A 19,892-nucleotide genomic window follows, 5' to 3' on the forward strand; every position below is an offset into this window, starting at 1 on the left:
AAAGACTTGTGGCTCCTCTTTAAAGATGCTGATCAAAAATTCCTGCTGATTTGCTTCCCAGAGCTAAGTTTATAGGAAATTTTTCTCCAAGGGAGGCAGTCCAGTGTCATTAAGGTAGAAATACAGGGGTGATACTCAGCCACTGTGCACTGGGTAAGTCATACCAATTATCTGTGGCTTTATCTGTTCTGATTGGTGATGTATCTCACTTTTAGAAACCAGTAACAGGATACCGAGAATCAAAGAATCATAAAGAAAATTAGAAAATAATTTGAACTGCACAATAACAAAAATACTACCTATGAAAATGTTTAAGATGCTACTAAAGCTGTTCTTGGAGAGAAATGTGTAGCTTTAATTGCTTATAAGGAAAAAGATAAAGATGAATGAGCTAAAGCATTCACCTTAAGAATTTAAGAACCAGCAAAATATGCCCAAAGTAAGTTGAAAGAAAGAAATAAGAAGGACTAAATGCAGTAATTAAGTATTTAATAACATATAATAAAGGGGCTCAACAAACCTGTGTTGTTCTTGGAAAAGACAAAATTGACAAATCTCAGGTGAGATTTTATCAAGGAAAAAAAGTTGAAAAATTAGGAATAAGAAGTGATTATCAATACAGATGCCACAGTTATTCAACATAATTATGAACAACTTTATGCCCCAAATGTGAAAACTTAATATAAGTCTCCTAGAAAAATAAAATTATCAAAACAATAAAGAATAGAAAACTACAATAATCCTATATTAAGGAAATTGAATCATCTCACAAATAAAACCCTAAGCCAAGATGGTTTTAGCCAGTGTCTACCAAACACCCAAGTTTCAAATAATTCTTATTTTATACCAACTATTCCAGAATAAGGTTGGTATGAGAAAGAAAAACTGCTGGCTAGTATTACTCTTGATAATAATGTAAAAATCTAAACCAAAATATTCAATGCAATTCTAATCAGAATCCTAACAGGTGGGTTTTTAAATTTTTTTAATTTTTTTTGTGTGCATATGCGGGCCTCTCACTGTTGTGGCCTCTCCTGTTGCGGAGCACAGGCTCCGGACGTGCAGGCTCAGTGGCCATGGCTCACGGGCCCAGCCGCTCCACAGCATGTGGGATCCTCCTGGACCGGGGCACGAACCCATGTCCCCTGCATCAGCAGGTGGACTATCAACCACTGCGCCACCAGGGAAGCCCTTTTTATTGTTCTTTTATTTTTGGAACTTGACAAGCTGATTCTAAAATTTATACAGATCTGCAAAAGACTAAGAAGATCAAAGAAACTCTTAAAGAAAAATAAGGCTGGGGCAGATAAGCAGAAGGAAGGGCTTTTTAGGAAGTGGTGCTGGAAAAATTAGTTTTCCCTGGGGGAAAAATGGAAATTGTGTTACCATACACAAAGATCAAAATGACAGTGGGTTACAGTCCTGAATATAAAAGGCTTTGTAAAACTTTATTTTCTAAAAAAATTTATTAGATTATAGTTGATTTACAATGTTGCATTAGTTTCTGCTGTATAGCAAAGTGTATCTGTTACACATATACATATAACCACTCTTTTTTAGATTCTTTTCTCATATAGGTCATTACACAGAGTATTGAGAACAGTTCCCTGTGCTATACAGTAAGTCCTGTAAAACTTAGAAGAAAATATAAGAAACTGTCTTAATGACCTGAGTCTCAGGAAGAATTTTATGACATAAAAAGCCATAATTGAGAAATATATATATATGTATTAGACTACATTAAAATTAAAAACTCATCAAATTCATCAAAAGACACCATAAAGAAACTGAAAAGATAAGCCACAACTTTGGAGAAAGTATTTGGTACAACATATAACAGAAGATTATTAGCAAGAATATATAGAGAATTTTTGTAGAGAAGTAGTAAAAAAAATAAAATAAAAAAACACATTAAAGGCCCAGATGGCCAAAGGAACTCAAAATAGGCATAACCTCATTTAGTCAGAGAAATTAGAACCACAATATGATATATTAAATCTGACAGATACTAAGTATTATTGTGAATGTGAAGTAATTGCTAGTTGGATTGCAAATCTCTGCAGTTACAGTTACTATAGGAGACATCATAACGCTAACTAGAAAAGTTATAGATGTTCCTTCTCTGTATTTCTTCTCATTGTATATTCCAGAAATACTTGTGTATTTGTATCAGTGTACATTATAGGAATGCCTACAGCACCATTGTTCCTAACAGCAAAAACAAAAACAGATGTCCGTCAACAGTAGAATAGATAAATTTTGGCACATCCATATGTAGTGAAAATGAGTGAACATAAATGAGTAAACATAAATGAGTGAACAGCAGCATAAATGAATCTCGGAAAAATAGTGTTGTCCAAAAGAAAGGGGTCTTATAAGTAGTGTCTATTTATATACAGTTTAAAAATAGGCAAACTTTAAATTTTTGTGTGTGTTACATTTATAAATGAAAAAACAATAGAGAAAAGCCACAGTATGATTATCTCAACTATCAGGGTATTGGTTACTTCTGGTGGAGGGGAAAAGGAGAGGGAGAGGGAGGTTCACTTAGGGAGGGGGACATACGGGGTTTCAAAGGTATTGTTTCATAACCTGGCTCATGGTGGATACACAGTTGTTTGCTCTGCTGTTTTTTAAAGTGTAGATGTGTGTATGATATAACTTACAATAAAGTCGATGGGGAATCAGAGTTAAAGGACAACAAATTAGGATGGAGTATAAGAATTTTTTCAAATCAGAGAAATAGGATGGTATTTGGAGGGCCACATGGGGAGATTGTCACAGGTTCTAGGGAAAGATATTTCTAACACTGATTAGAAATATTTCTAATACTGAGCTTGTAATTCTGTATCTGTAGTTGTCTTAATAACACCAGTGCATGATTGTAATAAATAACATAGACTCAAGAGAAAGTATATCATTGTTCCACCACTAGTAGCATCATTTTCCCAGTCATACAGGCTCAACATTTTCCTATAATACTTATATGTTATTTATCACTAAATCATAATGATGTTTTTCCTTTGAAAAATCTCATATCTGTCCATCTTTTTATTTTATTATTTAACACCTTTGTTAACAGGTGATTACCATTTGACTTTTGAAAAAAATCAAATTGTAAATTTTTACTACAATTAAAAATGAGATTTTGAGTATCTCAACTGAGCCATATATAAAACAAACAAACAAAAACCTTTAAAGATATATTGGGAAAACTCAGTCTTCGAAATTCTTTTTCAGAGACATCATTTGGTAAAAATAATAAAGCCCCCCATGCTGCATAGGTACTCCAGATATTTCTAGTTACCTGATCCACTGGCAAAAAGCAAACACTTAACACTTCATTTGTTCATTCAGATCCAGTCTTTTTATTCATTTCTTATTGATGGAATTTCACACTCATTTCTTTTTTTTTTTTTTTTAACATCTTTATTGGAGTATATTTGCTTTACAGTGGTGTGTTAGTTTCTGCTTTATAACAAAGTGGATCAGTTATACATATACATATGTTCCCATCTCTTCCCTCTTGCATCTCCCTCCCACCCTCCCTATCCCACCCCTCTAGGTGGTCACAAACCACCTAGCTGATCACTCTGTGCTATGCGGCTGCTTCCCACTAGCTATTTTACGTTTGGTAGTGTATATATGTCCATGCCACTCTCTCACTTTGTCATAGCTTACCCTTCCCTCTCCCCATATCCTCAAATCCATTCTCTAGTAGGTCTGTGTCTTTATACCGTCTTACCCCTAGGTACTTCATGACCTTTTTTTTCTTAGATTCCATATATATGTGTTAGCATATGGTATTTGTTTTTCTCTTTCTGACTTACTTCACTCTGTATGACAGACTCTAGGTCCATCCACCTCAATTTCACAATTTGTATGGAAACACAAAAGACCCCGAATAGCCAAAGCAATCTTGAGAATGAAAAATGGAGCTGGAGGAATCAGGCTCCCTGACTTCAGACTATACTACAAAGCTATAGTAATCAAGACAGTATGGTACTGGCACAAAAACAGAAATATAGATCGACAGAACAGGATAGAAAGCCCAGAGATAAAACCATGCACATATGGTCACCTTATCTTTGATAAAGGAGGCAAGAATATACAGTGGAGAAAAGACAGCCTCTTCAATAAGTGGTGCCAGGAAAACTGGACAGGTACATGTAAAAGTATGAAATTAGAACACTCTCTAACACCATACACAAAAATAAACTCAAAATGAATTACAGACCTAAATGTAAGGCCAGACACTATCAAACTCTTAGAGGAAAACTTAGGGAGAATGCTCTATGACATAAATCACAGCAAGATCCTTTTGACCCACCTCCTAGAGAAATGGAAATAAAAACAAAAATAAACAGATGGGACCTAATGAAACTTAAAAGCTTTTGCACAGCAAAGGAAACCATAAACAACACACTCATTTCTTGTTGGTTGAGTAAACTGGACTATGGTAGAGATAAGCCAACATTTTCTCAGTCCTGCCCTACTACATGTCTAGAGCTTCATCTTAACTGGTGGATCAGCTGCTTTTGACTCTCCTAACTTGTAGCTTAAGGCTTTCTGGGTGTTTGCATTAGTAATGGAAGTTGTGGAGGTACTGGTGTTGAGAAGACTGCTGATACTGGATGTTATCTCTGTAATTTTCTTTATCCTTTTTCTTGCTCATCTCTCTAAGGCTGTCTTTTGAGATTAAAGTCCCTGTGAAATCTGTGATCCTAATACAGACATTGTCCCACTGGTCTGCCTCTCCTCACACACTTAGTTATCAGTACACTAAGTCACTTCTCCCTCCTTAGGAATGTTGGAATATTGTGTTAGATGCTTAACAGTAAGAATGGTGGTAGTCTTGCCTTTTGAAACATGCATGTGCTTTTCTCTATTCTCATTATTGTGGTAGTTCTGTTGGGAATTGCATGGAGACCTCTATCTGTACTCTTCTTCAACAACCTCAACCACAGCCTCTCCATTTCCTACTGGAAGTTATTCTTTATGGTAGTCCAGTGTTCACATGCATCTTTTTGGGGGTCATTTCCTATTGATGAAATTGTGTCAGTGTGTTACATTAAACCACTTCACTTTTCTGAAAACCTTTGTATCAATAATCTTCTTGTCCCCACTAATGGGTGTTACTGTTGTGAGGCTGCCAAGATGGGTGGGGTGGGGTGGGGGAGGAGTGGCTGCTGGGTCTCAGCCTCACTACTCGTGTTATGGAGATGGTGATAAATTAGGGGCTTGATGCAAGCAGTGGTAGCTCCTCTTAGATTGTGATGCTGGATAGCAGGGCAGCTCATGGCTTTCTGGAGGTCTACTCTCTGCTTCCATTACCAATTAAACTCAATCTTTCTCTTGTTCACATCCTGTGGCAATCATAGATACACTGCTTGGATCTCCCTTTGAAAAAGAACTTCTTCAGCTTCAGGGAGTACATTTAGCTGACAGCCTCAGCTGTTAATATCTTCAAGGCTCCATAGTTTTTGAGCTGAGGCCTTGTGTTTCCTGGGAAACCTCCAGCTAGTGACTGAGCATGGTGTGAGTACTAGGCCCAGTGTGGCACTCCTCTAATGGTCAGTCTTTGCTCTGGAGCTCCCTGATGGGTTGGCCAAGACTGTCAGATCCACATCAAGGTCTGAGGCTTTCTTTGCTCAATCCTGCTTTATGTCCCTTTTCTTTCAGAGGTTTCAGATAGGCATCATGGTCTGAAAGTTTTCCATGACCAGTCCTGTTTCCTTCTCCTTTTATCTTTCACAATAAACCTCTTGTCCTCATAGCTGTCTCAACATCTGCTTCCCAGAGGACCCAACTGACATATACTATGTACTGGTTATTTACCTGATTTCTGTCCAAATCAAATTTCAGTGGGCATTATCTGATTTCCCTTTTTTTAATCCTCTTCCTTGAATCCTCTGTCTTTTCCAGCTCGTTTCCCCACCCCTGACACTTGCTTCTCTTCTAATGTACACTTAATCTGAGTAAATGGCACCGCGAGTTACTCAGTTGCTTTTACATTTGTCTTTCACATTTTAGTCCTTGACCCACTTAGAACTTTTTTGGAGGGAGGGAGAATACTGTGTGAGATAGTGTTCAGTCAGTAAAACTGGAGAGTTATCATAGTCAGGGATGAACGAGGTCACAGAGGTAATGAGGGGTCAGATCATGTAGGTCTTTGTTATATGACATTAAAAGGCCTTTGGAAGGACTTTGGCTTTTACTCTGTGTGAGATGGGGAGCCACTTGAAAGTTTTGAGCAAAGGAATAATCTGACTTAGTTTTTACCAGGAATGTTTATGCTGTTCTATGGAGAATAGGCAGTAGGGCAAATCTGGTAGAAGAGAGAGAGTAGTTGGGAGAGAATTGCAATAATCCAAGATCAAGGCCTTGGTGGCTTACAACAAGGTGATTTCCGTGAAACTGGCAAGAAATGACAGTATCTGGGGGTAAAACTCGGGCATCATCATTTTATTTTGTAAAAAATCTCCCTAGGAGTTTCTGGTGCACAGTGAGGGCTGAGAGTCTATGCTACAGTTTATGAATTTTTACAGGGGTATTTGGAATTTAAGCCACACAGCCTTCTTCCTCATCAGCTTGATTTAGGAGAGAAGAGAAGCATAGTGATAGTAACAAGTGCTTTTGCATCTGACTGAGGTTCAAATTTGTGCTAGTTATTAGCTGTATAACCATGAGCTTCAGTTTCTTCATTTTAAAAAGGGAGGTTGCTACTTCAAAGTTATGTTTGTTATGTTGAATGAACCAATGTAGATTAAATGAGCCAGTCTCTGACATATATGTGCTCACAAAGTAGTAGCTTAAAGAAAGATCTAGTCTATCATATTGGTAAAAGTATTTTAAATTGATGATGCTCAGTGTTGATGAGGGTATAGAGGAATAGGTCCCATTGTTGGTGGGAATATAAATGGAGAGCAATTTTCAAATATCTATCAAAATTTCAATATCCTTAACCCAGTCTGCTTCTAGAAGTTTTATTTATGAAAACAGTCACACCTATGTACATATACTCAGTGCAGCATCTATAATGGCAAACAATTGTAAACAATTTAAATTACTTCTAGTAAAGGAATAAATTATGATGCATTCCTTTTATGGAATGCTATGAAGTTGTTAAAATTAATGTTGGGGCTTCCCTGGTGGCACAGTCGTTGAGAGTCTGCCTGCCAGTGCAGAGGACATGGGTTCGAGCCCTGGTCCGGGAAGATCCCACATGCCGCGGAGCAACTAGGCCCGTGAGCCACAACTACTGAGCCTGCGCGTCTGGAGCCTGTGCTCCGCAACAAGAGAGGAAGCGATAGTGAGAGGCCCGCGCACTGCGATGAAGAGTGGCCCCCGCTTGCCGCAACTGGAGAAAGCCCTCGCACAGAAACGAAGACCCAACACAGCCAAAAATAAATAAAATAAATAAAGAATTAGAAAGCTCACAGTGCCTGGTGACTAGTTTGGGGTCCACAAAAAAAAAAAAAATGTTGATCTGTCATGGAAAGATTGCCAATACATATTTTAGCTTTTAAAAAAGCACCAGGGCTTCCCTGGTGGCGCAGTGGTTAAGAATCTGCCTGCCAATGCAGGGGACACGGGTTTGATCCCTGATCCGGGAAGATCCCACATGCTGCAGAGCAGCTAAGCCCGTGCATCACAACTACTGAGCCTACGCTCTAGAGCCCACGAGCCACAACTACCGAGCCCATGCGCCACAACTACTGAAGCCTGCACGCCTAGAGCCTGTGCTCCGCAACAAGAAAAGCCACTGCAGTGAGAAGCCCGTGCACCGCAATGAAGAGTAGCCCCTGCTCACCGCAACTAGAGAAAGCCCACATGCAGCAATGAAGATCCAACTCAGCCAAAAATAAATAAATAAATAAAATAATTTATTTTTAAAAATTTATAAACAAACAAAAAACATTAAAAAAGCACCAATATTAAAGCTGAGAGTATGTACTTAAATCTTCAAGTTTGAATTTTTAACAAGATTATATTTATTTCTTCTTCAAATTTTTATATGTGCCCATATAGAAAAAATATTGACAGTAACTTCATACATAGACAGTAATACTTATAAAATTATTAGCATTCATATTTTCTTTAAAGATATTGTATGCCTTGTTATTACAATAACATTGTTTTGTATACTATATATCTGGATTTTAAAAAGATATTTAGGGAGCAGTTCCCCTGTGGTCCCTTACCCTGCTGATCTCTGCCCCGACGCCCCTTCCCAATAAAGTCTTTTGCTTTGTCAGCAAAAAATAAATAAATAAATAAGAGATATTTAAAGAGCTGTAAATTATTCAAAGATAAATTATAGATGCCTCAAAGATTTCATTTAGGAAATACATATGAAAATTCCATATGTTCAGCATTTTATTAGATAATATTGAAGATGCAGATATATAACAAATAGTTCCTATCCTTACTTGACTAATAATCAAATGGGTGGGTAAGATGAAAACAGATGAAATAAGTGAAAGAAATAAACACCCACACATACACACGCAGTACTTGTACTCCTGTGTGTGTGTTTGTATATATATATATATCTGTTGATCTGTGCGATGACAAGTGCATGACAGCATGTGCAATAGTATTTTTTGCAATGTTTATAATAGTTAAAAAAAAGTTGCACAAACCTAACTAACCATCAATAGGTATTAAATAAGTTGTGATAAACATAATGAAATACTATGTAAAAATGTAAAATATTTAGATCTATAGTTATTAACAGGTAAGATCCACAGTCTATTAGGAGAGGGAAAACAAGTTTAATACATAATATATAACGTCTTCTCTGTATAGGTGGTAAATACTGGAGTCGTCAAAGAAAGTAAGGAGTGGAATGGATTTAGAGAACATTTTTGATTAGTATTTCCCTAACTTTTTGGACGCAGATTCCTTTTCTTAATAATTTTAAAACAATTTGATCAATTGTACAGTATATGATAGTGAAATTTAAGTTAAAAGTATTTATATCTAAATAATATTTAAAAATTGCTTCATTAATTTTTGTTCTGTGTTCTTCAGAATCACTGTTGGCTCATAGTGAGTTCCTGGTCTTGACAATTGGCAAATTGATTTATGGTCCCATAGATAAAGTTCATTCCCTAATCCTGAGAATCTGTGGAAATCCCTTGTAAGGAAAGTAGTATCATAGTTTTGTAAGTTTGTAAAATATAAAATTGTTTTTCACAGTGTTTAGGAATACCATAATTTGTGGCATTTTAAAAGTGTATATTTTATTCTCACTTAGGCCGAATACATCAAGCAATGGTAACATCTTTAAATGAAGATAATGAAAGTGTAACTGTTGAATGGATAGAAAATGGAGATACAAAAGGCAAAGAGGTATGATCACTGGGTTGAATTTTATTTCTAGTCTTATAATCAAGATTCTGAATATGAAACAAAACAGAAAACTGTATAATTTAATATAGTGCATGTATCCTTTATCATTCTTGAAGAACTTTCAAGTGATTAAAAAATTTCACTGAAAGAAAGGTAGATTCCTCCTGCATATCTTATGTGATTGGACATATAATCAAGACCACAAAGTACTACCTTAAGAGAGATTCTTTTAAATATATGTGGGTTATAATTCTAGGTAATTTAATTTTCAAGGTAATAATGTTCCTTAGGCTGAAATTGTTTAACATTTATTCTCTGTGTATAAATTTATTTGAAAATGAAAGGTTAATTGTCCAAATTCACTCTCAAAATATATGCATTTTATCAAACAGATTGACCTGGAGAGCATCTTTTCACTTAACCCTGACCTTGTACCAGATGAAGAAATTGAGCCCAGTCCAGAGACACCCCCACCTCCAGCATCCTCAGCCAAAGTAAACAAAATTGTAAAGGTTAGTGATGCAAATTCAGAGCAGGGTGTGTGTGTATTCTGGTTTGAAATGGGACTGTGAAGAGTATGTTTAAATATTTGTTTGCTTTTTTAGAAAAACCTTAATTCTTTCTGCCATCTACATGTGTGTATATATACACATACTTTCAAGGATCAAACAGTTGTCTAATTCACAATTATGACGATCATTAGGTAAGATCCTAGAAATTCCATGCCCGATTAGGGTTTTTCCTAAGACTAATCGTTTCTTAGGAGACATGGGTCAAAATCATTTGCTTGCTAGTATTTGTTGAGTGAATACATATGACTTTGATTAAAAAAAAAAAGTTTCTTATTCATAATAAATGCCCATTTTAGTAGTCTTTTGAAATAGTAATTCTGCTATTTACATTTATTTTAAAAAAAGGGAAATGACAGGTTGTAGTGTAACTATTTCTGTATTATCTGTGAAGAATAATTTATTTATAAATTTTAAAACCATGCTATGCCCCCTAACAGTTTTATCTTCACAAAAATAAAAGGCACGTGATTTTTATTATTTTAAAAGATAATTCCTCTTCCTCTCTATTGAAATGTCTCTGTGTTAAAACTTTGTATCAGAATACAACTCTTTAAGTCAGATAGTCCCTCGCAGTTGTTAAATCTGCAATTCTTTGTGTTCAAAATTCTTACTACATGGACTTCCCTGGTGGCGCAGCGGTTAAGAATTCGCCTGCCAATGCAGGGGACATGGGTTCGAGCCCTGGTCTGCGAAGATCCCACATGCTGCGGGGCAACTAAGCCCTTGTGCCACAACTACTGAGCTTGCGCTCTAGAGCCCGCGAGCCACAACTACTGAGCCCACATGCCACTACTGAAGCCCGCGCGCCTAGAGCCTGTGCTCTGAAACAAGAGAAGCCACCGCAATGAGAAGCCCACACACCACAACGAAGAGTAAACCCTGCTCGCTGCAACTAGAGTAAGCCCAGGTGCAACAATGAAGACCCAATGCAGCCAAATATAAATAAAATAAATTAATCAAAAATTCTTACTACATTGTTGATTTTATCTTCTACAAAGATTAATATGACATGACTTTAGCCCTATAGGAACTCACTATCTTGCAGGGAAGACATACATAAACATCCACATATAATATGATAGAAACTCAACAATATCAACAAAACATTGTGCTTTTTAAACCATGCATATGACCATAAGACAGACTTTCAATTTATATAAATTCAACATATTGAGAGTCACTGCTTACAGGTCATTAGTTAGTTACCCCTTGTTAGTGGACTGTTTTTCATACTTGGCTTCACAACCTTGAAGGATCTTCATAGTTTATCCTTTTTGGAATGTCATTAGCAACCTTTGGTGTGAATTAGAATAACCTGGAAATTTTTTAGAATATATTGATTCCTAGACCCACTCACAGAGATTCAGTTTTATTTTATCTAAAGGGTGGCCCTGGGATTTTCCTGGTGGCTCAGTGATTAAGAATCCACCTGCCATTGCAGGGGACACGGGTTAGAGCCCTGGTCCGGGAAGATCCCACGTGCCACGGAGCAGCTAAGCCCATGTGCCACAACTACTGAGCCTACGCTCTAGAGCCTGTGTGCCACAACTACTGAAGCCCGCGTTGCTAGAGCCCATGCTGTACAAGAGAAGCCACCACAATGAGAAGCCCATGCACTGCAGCGAAGAGTAGCCCCCTCTCTCTGCAACTAGAGAAAGCCCGCCCGTGCACAGCAATGAAGACCCAATGCAGCCAAAAGATAGATAGATAGATAGATAGATAGATAGATAGACAGATAGATAGATAGTTGAAAAAAAAAAAAAGGGTGGCTCTAGCATCAGTATCCTTTTAACAGTACCCATCTGATTTGAATGTGCAGTTAGCATTGAAACCCACTGCATTATTTGATATCTTTTTTTTAGGTGAATAAAGTCTTGGTAAATAAACAATAGGACCAAAAACTTGCTGCCCTATCTATGCAGTGTTGAAGTCTTTGAAAGTCTAATGAAACCTTTTAGTAAAAACCGACAGTGTGCATTTCATAGTATTTTGATGTTTCAGTTTAACAATGGGCTGTAAGTTGTCTAAAACTAGTGTTTTGTTATTTACCCCTGACATCCAGAGATGAAATGTATTACATGATTTTGGCAGGATAGCATGATGATTAAAAAACACACACTTTAATGAAATTACTTAATCCTTCTTTGCTTCACTTTCCTCATCTGTGAAACCAGAATAGCAATAATAATGATGTCACAGGGTTGTTGTGAAGATTAAATGGATTAATACATATAAGGTCCTTAGAACAGTGCCTGGCTTGTTTTCATTCCTGAATATTTTGGGGCAGTGGTGGGATACTCATATAAAAAAACTTGAATATTGATGGCATTAGTGGTAGTTTATCAGAAGATAATTTTAGTTTTTCATCATTTATTTTTTCCCCTTTTTTTCATTTAGTTTTATATTATTGTATGTCTACCCATTTATGTTTAATTAAAGGAAGTTGAGGCCATGTTAGGACGAAGGGGAAGGAGGAGAAGCGCTTAAACATCCCCCCATCCCCCCACCCCGCCTCAGTGGATCTTGCCTAGGATGGCAGCGGTTTCAGGGGGGTGTGGGGGGGAGTGACTGGGCGCTGCCAGCGCAGGAGACTGCCATTTCCAGTTACAACGCAGGGATCACCTCAAACACAGCCACCACAGAAGCACTGTGGCATTACCTCTCCCATCAGCTTAGCAGCCCCCAAGGAGACTGACTCCCTACTTACACAGAAACTGTTTGAGACTCTGAAGCCCTCTGGCATTTTTGAAGAGTAAGAGGAACTTTCTTTTTGAAGAGGAAGAGGACTTTAATTTTGGGAAAATTAAATAACCTGGTAAAAGAGTGGATATGAGAAATCAGTGAAAGCAAGACTCTTCCACGATCTGTAATTGAAAAGGTTGGTGGAAAATTTTTTACATTTGGATCTTATAGATTAGGAGTACATACAGAAGGTGCTGATATTGATGCGTTGTGTGTTGCACCAAGACATGTTGATCTAAGTGAATTTTTACCTCATTCTATAAGTTGAAATTACAGGAAGAAGTAAAGGATTTAAGAGCTGTTGAAGAGGCACTTGTACCAGTTATCAAGATGTGTTTTGATGGGATAGAGATTGATATTTTGTTTGCAAGATTAGCATTGCAGACTATTCCAGAAGACTTGGACTTAAGAGATGACAGTCTGCTTAAAAATTTAGATATAAGATGCGTAGGAAGTCTTAACCGTTGCAGGGTAACCGATGAAATTTTACATCTAGTACCAAACATTGACAACTTCAGGTTAACCCTGAGAGCTATCAAACTGTGGGCCAAACGCCACAACATCTATTCCAGTATATTAGGTTTCCTCGGTGGTGTTTCCTGGGCTATGCTAGCAAGAACTTGCCAGCTTTATCCAAATGCAATAGCATCAACTCTTGTACATAAATTTTTCTTGGTATTTTCTAAATGGGAATGGCCAAATCCAGTCCTATTGAAACAGCCTGAAGAATGCAATCTTAATTTGCCTGTATGGGATCCAAGGGTAAACCCCAGTGATAGGTACCATCTTATGCCTATAATTATACCACCATACCCACAACAGAACTCCATGTACAATGTGTCCATTTCAACACGGATGGTCATGGTTGAGGAATTTAAACAAGGTCTTGCTATCACAGGTGAAATTTTTCTGAGTAAGGCAGAGTGGTCCAAACTTTTTGAAGCTCCAACTTCTTTCAAGAGAACAAGCATTATATTGTACTTTAACAAGTGCACCAACTAAAAAACAACGCCAAAAATGGGTGGGCTTGGTGGAATCAAAAATCCGAATCCTGGTTGGAAGTTTGGAGAAGAATGAATTTATTACACTGGCTCACGTGAATCCCCAGTCACTTCCAGCACCCAAAGAAAATCCTGACAAGGAAGAATTTCACACGATGTGGGTGATTGGGTTAGTGTTCAAAAAAACAGAAAACTCTGAAAATCTCACTGTTGGTCTCACCTACGATATTCAGTCTTTATAGGCAGCAATAAACAGCAAGATGTTTGAGGTGGACATGAAAATTGTTGCAGTGCATGTAAGAAGAAAGCAACTCCATCAACTACTGCCTATAAATGTGCTTCAGAAAAAGAAAAAGTGTTCAACAAAAGGTGTCAGGTTGACACCTCTGAATGACAGCAGCTTCGACTTGTATGTGGACAGTGATAACAGCATGTCTGTGTCTTCACCTACCAGTGCTATGAAGACCAGTCCATTGAACAGTTCTGGCAGTTCTCAGGGCAGAAACAGTCCTGCTCCAGCTGTAATAGCAGCATCTGTGACCAACATACAGGCTACTGAAGTTTCTGTGCCACAAGTAAATTCCAGTGAAAGCTCAGGGGGGTACATTGAGTGAAAGCATTCCTCAGACTGCCACACAACTAGCCATTTCATCACCACCAAAGCCTACGGTCTCCAGAGTTGTTTCTTCAACACGTCTGGTAAACCCACACCAAGACTTTCAGGAAATGCAGCAACAAAGACACCTAATCCTATAGTAGGAGTCAAGAGGACATTGTCACCTCATAAAGAAGAGAGTCCCAAGAAAACCAGAACAGAAGAGGATGAGACAAGGAAGGTGCTGTCTTGTTTTGAGTGGACATGATAAAACAGAAACAAAGGAACAACTTGATACAGAGACAAGTACAACTCAATCAGAAACCATTCAGACTGGGCTTCCCTGGTGGTGCAGTGGTTGTGAATCTGCCTGCCAATGCAGGGGACACTGGTTCGAGCCCTGGTCTGGGAAGATCCCACATGCGCGGAGCAACTAAGCCCATGCGCCACAACTACTGAGCCTGCACTCTAGAGCCCACGAGCCACAACTACTGAAGCCTGTGCACCTAGAGCCTGTGCTCTGCAACAAGAGAAGCGACTGCAATGAGAAGCCCACGCACTGAAGAGTAGCCCCCGCTCACTGCAACTAGAGAAAGCCTGTGCGCAGCAACAAAGACCCAGTGCAGCCAAAAATAAAAAATAAATTGATTTAAAAAAAAAGGAAACCATTCAGACAGCAGCTTCTCTGTTGGCCTCTCAGAAAACATCCAGTACAGACCTTTCTGATATCCCTGCTCTCCCTGCAAATCCTATTCCTGTTATCAGGAATTCAATAAAACTGAGATTGAATCGGTAAGAACAACCTCAGGGGTCCATAAACAATATCTGCCAACTCAACCTGTTGTCTTCAAATGCTAAAAAAGGAGAATGGAGGGTACAAGACTAGACATGACTGAAAATAGATTTAGGTTTTTTTTGTGACCTCCCTTACTGAGCTAATCAGCACTTGATCGGAAGTCCAGGTTAGTATATGAAGCCAGGAGTACTGTGATTATTGTGTTAGCAACAGTTGCATTAACTATTTCAAAAAATTACTGCCTTTAAAAAAAAAACAAAAACCTCAAGCTGTATTTGTATTCATAATTGACATCTGGACTGGGTTTATGTTTGCTGCACTGTTTGGAAAATTTGCAATACAAGCTGGCATAAGAATGCACTTTTATGTATTTTTTTATTAGAAAGTAGGACTAATTTTAGATTTTCAGCTTGATAGATTTTCATTTTTTCCTGAAGAATTTCCTTTACCATTAGTTTTCAAATTGGATGCCATTGTGCAGTGGTGTACTGTTGTACTTCAGAGAAAGGGTAAGAGTACATCTAGTTCAGTCCCTAAGAGGTAGCTGTAACCTTTAAAAATGAAATGTCAACTCTAGGGTATATATTTGACATTGAAAGAATAATTAGGAGATACTTCGTTTTGATGGGGTCATGGTTAAGAAATGCTATATTGGTTTTATTTATAGAATTGTTTAGAGTGCATACAAATCAGTGATCAGCCAGTGAATATTTTTCTTTGAGCTTGTTAAAGCTCCACATTCTTTTGCCTTCAGTATCTTGTCTTTGAAACAAAGGTTTTGCTCCCTCCCCGTTCTTTATCTTTTCCTCTTTTTGCTTGTATGCATAAGGTAGGACTTCTTTCATAAAAAACAAAATGTCAGTATTTTCTTAAGCCATGATGTGAAACCAGTGACCCTGTGGCCACATGGCACAGAACACTAAATTTTGGTCCCATGGCTGAAATTTTAGGGTGACTAAAATAATGCCTGTGAAACGTGATATCTTGGATGGCCATTTGGTCTCTAAATATGAGGAATTTTGTACACTCCACAGAACTCCTGTCTATAGTAAAGTTGATTTTCAATTTTAAACATGTGGGCAAAAAGGCATTTTCTCCAAGAATTTTAAATAAATTTTTATTTTTAAATGGTTGACTAAAATTTGTCAGTAAATTTTACATGTAGAAACATTTAAAAATCATTTCTAGCAAGCACTTGACATCTAGTCAGCTCTCTACTCCTTTTTTCATTTTGTTTTATCCTATCAATAAATAATTCCACATAAGTAAGCAGCAGAGCATTCATCTTTACAGAATATGAGGGATGCCAGATGTTGACAAGCTTAGTTATTCTTTCTTAATCTGGACAAAGCAAACCTAACAGATTTTTCTGATGAGCATGTTTTATGAATCCTCCATTGTGTTCCATTCTATCACATGTACATTTTTCATGTTAAACTGCAATTACTTAAACTCTTCCCCATCCTTCTAAATTAATTTTCCAAAGTTGGAGTGTAGTCTTTTCCCCCTTAGACTATGCATTAATTGAGGCTTTCTTTTCACCATACTTTGTAATGTCTAGTATACAGTACTTCTACGTACCACATCTTTGCTCTGCACAGTCACCTTGCCCTTCCTCGTACCACCTAAGAAGAAAAGATGGTCAGATTAACAGGTGAAGTCTACAAGGTGTCTGTGTGTTCTATGTAGCTTCAGAATTAGATTGAAATTGCCAGGTACAGATTTAGTCTTGTCATTTTGTTACACATTGGGGAAAAAGAATTCAGTTTATTAAACATTTCATGTAACTGCACCCAAGTTTTGCCAAGCTGGGAAGCTGGACCTTTTCTGTGTAGTGACTTTTTAATTCTAGTTTTCATAACTTTGAGATCAGACTGTTGGTTTTGCATGATGTACGTAGTGTCTCATGACTGGAGTTTGCTTTGTTTTATAGTATCTGTACTGCTTGTATTTTTCAAGAGCTATTTTTTGAGCAGATGATGTATTTCTCCATTGAAACCACAATTTTAAAAAAAGCAAAAAATAAAATAAATAAAGGAAGCTGATTATGATAGACATATATATGAGGAGTAAAGAGAGAAAGTAAAATGAACATTTTCTCTTTTATAGAATCGACGGACTGTGGCTTCTATTAAGAATGATCCTCCTCCAAGAGATAATAGAGGTAAAAATTTACCTATTAATTTTGCCTATTGCCCTGACAAGGTAAATCAAAAGTCAGTCTTACCCTTGATGTTATTATTCATTTAAACTTTACATGGCTAATTTTAAGATGGATATTGTCTTGATTTCCCAACACAATAATGTCAGTGATATAAAAAAATGATTTATAAAGCTATGTGATAAATGTGAAACTCCATGGTATATATGCCATTTTGAGGCATCTTATTTACCCAATAATTTTTCAGATTTGAGGAGAGTATTATGAGAAAGAAAGGAATGGGGAAGTAGTCGGTTAATTGATTTCACAAGGGTAAATTTAATCCTTGTGACATTTTTACATTATTTTCTGGCTAACAAACTTTCAAAAAGTGTCATGGGTAACTTTGAAGACAAGTCAAACAGGTATCAATTGCAGTTAATTTCAGGTCTCATGATTTCAGCTAGGTGATATAAAGCACAGTTAATTTCTTTTCTACTGTTCAGCAGTTCAGAATAGTCCTTTCTCATAGTGATGTTTCCTCTGTGTGTATGGATGGTGAGGCAGGACAGGTGTAGGTATTAGAGGAAAGATTGGAGGTAGAGGGAAAGTCCTGCACTTTCAGCATTATTCTTTGAGTCTTGTGAAAATTTATATTTCTTTGTAAAATGTGATATTTATATTTAACTTAATATTGCTTTTTCCACTTTTGTAACATCCACAATGGGAAATTCTCTGTTGAGGATTTGCATATTTGACAAGCAAAAAGTGGGATTTAGAACAAAAGGAGGGTTAAAGGACTTTTATGTTTTTACCTGCTGTATTTCTGAATTGTGTAAGTTTTTCAAAATGAGAATGCGTATAAAATCTGTATTTTGCACACTTACTTTTAAAAAATTATTATTTAAAATCAAGCCTGGCTTTGGTTTTTATAAATTATTCAGATTGAGTTTTGTTTATTGAACAGAATTGATTATTATGTATATTTTAAAATTTTGTTTCACTTTTAGTGGTTGGTTCTGCACGTTCACGGCCTAGTCAACTTCCTGAACAGTCTTCCTCTGCACAACAGAATGGTAGTGTTTCAGATATATCTCCAGTTCAAGCTGCAAAAAAGGAATTTGGACCCCCTTGTATGTAAATCATGTATCAAGGATTCAGTCATTTTAGGCATACATGTATTTTCTCTTGGTCAACTTTATAAGTCCCCAAATTGCAAACTTAATTGCAAATTTTATTTTAACCATTGTGGAAAATATTTTTGTTGTTAGTTTAGTCTGTTAATTGGGTTTTTAAATGTATATTTTGGAGGAAACAATTTATAAAAATAAAACTATAACAATGTTTCAGTTGCTTTGAATTTAAAATTATGGCCAGATAATTTTGACAGATGTTATAAAAGAAACTCTTATGCTTCTTGATTCTTTCCAATTCAAAGATCTTTGATTCTAAACCAAGAGATGACATGTATCAATATGTTACAGTCATTTTTCATGACTCTTATTTGTGTATTTATTGTCCTGTTCCTAGCTTTGTTAAAGCAGCTCATAAGTAAAGTTCACATATTTGTCATAGGCATGTTTTGTCACTGTGTACCTTTTTTTGGTTTGTGTGGTAAAATTTCATACATAAAATTTTTGTGTATAAGTATGGTACTCTATAAAGAAAACTAGGCTTCTACAGCTCATCTGTTTCTTCCAGCACGTAGAAAATCTAATTGTGTGAAAGAAGTAGAGAAATTACAAGAAAAACGCGAAAAAAGGAGACTACAACAGCAAGAACTTAGAGAAAAAAGAGCCCAGGTTTGTAACAGAAACATATTTTGTTTATGCACCAACGAAAGATTAGACTGTGTCAGTGAAAGTGATCGGCTTATGAAAAAATAATTGAGGCATTCATTTAAAGATTTCAGTATAGTTCCTTAAATTGATATTGAGGAATAATATAAACTCTTGGGGAAATAAGTTATTGTAACAGATTTTTTACTACATAAACTTTTCAAGTTTTAGTGGGTATGTGTTAGTCCTAAAGCTTGTTCCATTTTGAATAGTAAGCCATTGTGTTACAGAATTCTAATGGATGTATAACATCAAGAATAATAGGATTTTGGCTTTTTAAAAAGGACTAAAAATACATTCAGAAAAACATCAAGTTAAGGTATATGGTTATACTATCCATTTTATTGTTTTTCCATGGTTAATAAGTTCAGCATATCACAATGAAATGGTGGAAATTCATTGTGTGTTGATTTATACTAGATGTTGAGAGTATCTCTGATGTGCCCCTCTTCTCACATGTCCTTTAGATAGTAGCAAAACTTTACTAGCAATGGAAAAGTTGCATAGAAGACTGGTCTTTTATCTCTCTACAGGTCTTCACATATTGGAAATTCTGCTATTGTACAAATAATTCCTCCATTGTGCTTGTATTGTATCTATTATATTCTCAGAACTTGTTTCCTGTAATAAAATATCAGGATTGTTTCCTTATTTAGGAGTATGTTCAAATGCCCTTAATCATAAAGATGTTGTGTTGTGGAATTGTGGAATCAGTATAATATTCAACCTGAATAAATCAACATATCTGAAAGTGACCTGAGAATGACCAGTTGGGTTTTGAAATGAATAATGCTTGTATCTACTGATACTTAGTACAGATGCCACCTGGTGTTTCCTGTGGGTACTTCATA

The 19,892-nt window shown here is 36.7% G+C and overlaps 1 protein-coding gene and 1 pseudogene across 4 annotated transcripts in view; both read left to right on the forward strand.

Annotated features, from left to right (window-relative positions):
* KIF2A (kinesin family member 2A) overlaps nt 1–19,892 on the forward strand; it is a 68,989-nt gene that overhangs the window by 26,052 nt on the left and 23,045 nt on the right. For 2 of the 4 annotated variants that reach the window (XM_059063541.2, XM_059063543.2), the window contains exons 2-6: nt 9,263–9,357; nt 9,750–9,869; nt 17,173–17,227; nt 18,214–18,336; nt 18,905–19,005. In XM_059063541.2, the coding sequence (XP_058919524.1) occupies nt 9,263–9,357; nt 9,750–9,869; nt 17,173–17,227; nt 18,214–18,336; nt 18,905–19,005 (494 nt within the window). The remainder of the gene's footprint in view (nt 1–9,262; nt 9,358–9,749; nt 9,870–17,172; nt 17,228–18,213; nt 18,337–18,904; nt 19,006–19,892) is intronic. The other 2 variants (XM_059063542.2, XM_067031016.1) reach the window with 1 other exon arrangement.
* LOC131756413 (poly(A) polymerase alpha-like) lies at nt 12,937–15,301 on the forward strand (annotated as a pseudogene).

Source organism: Kogia breviceps, chromosome 4 (assembly GCF_026419965.1).
Source record: "Kogia breviceps isolate mKogBre1 chromosome 4, mKogBre1 haplotype 1, whole genome shotgun sequence".
Classification (NCBI taxonomy): Eukaryota; Metazoa; Chordata; class Mammalia; order Artiodactyla; family Physeteridae; genus Kogia; species Kogia breviceps.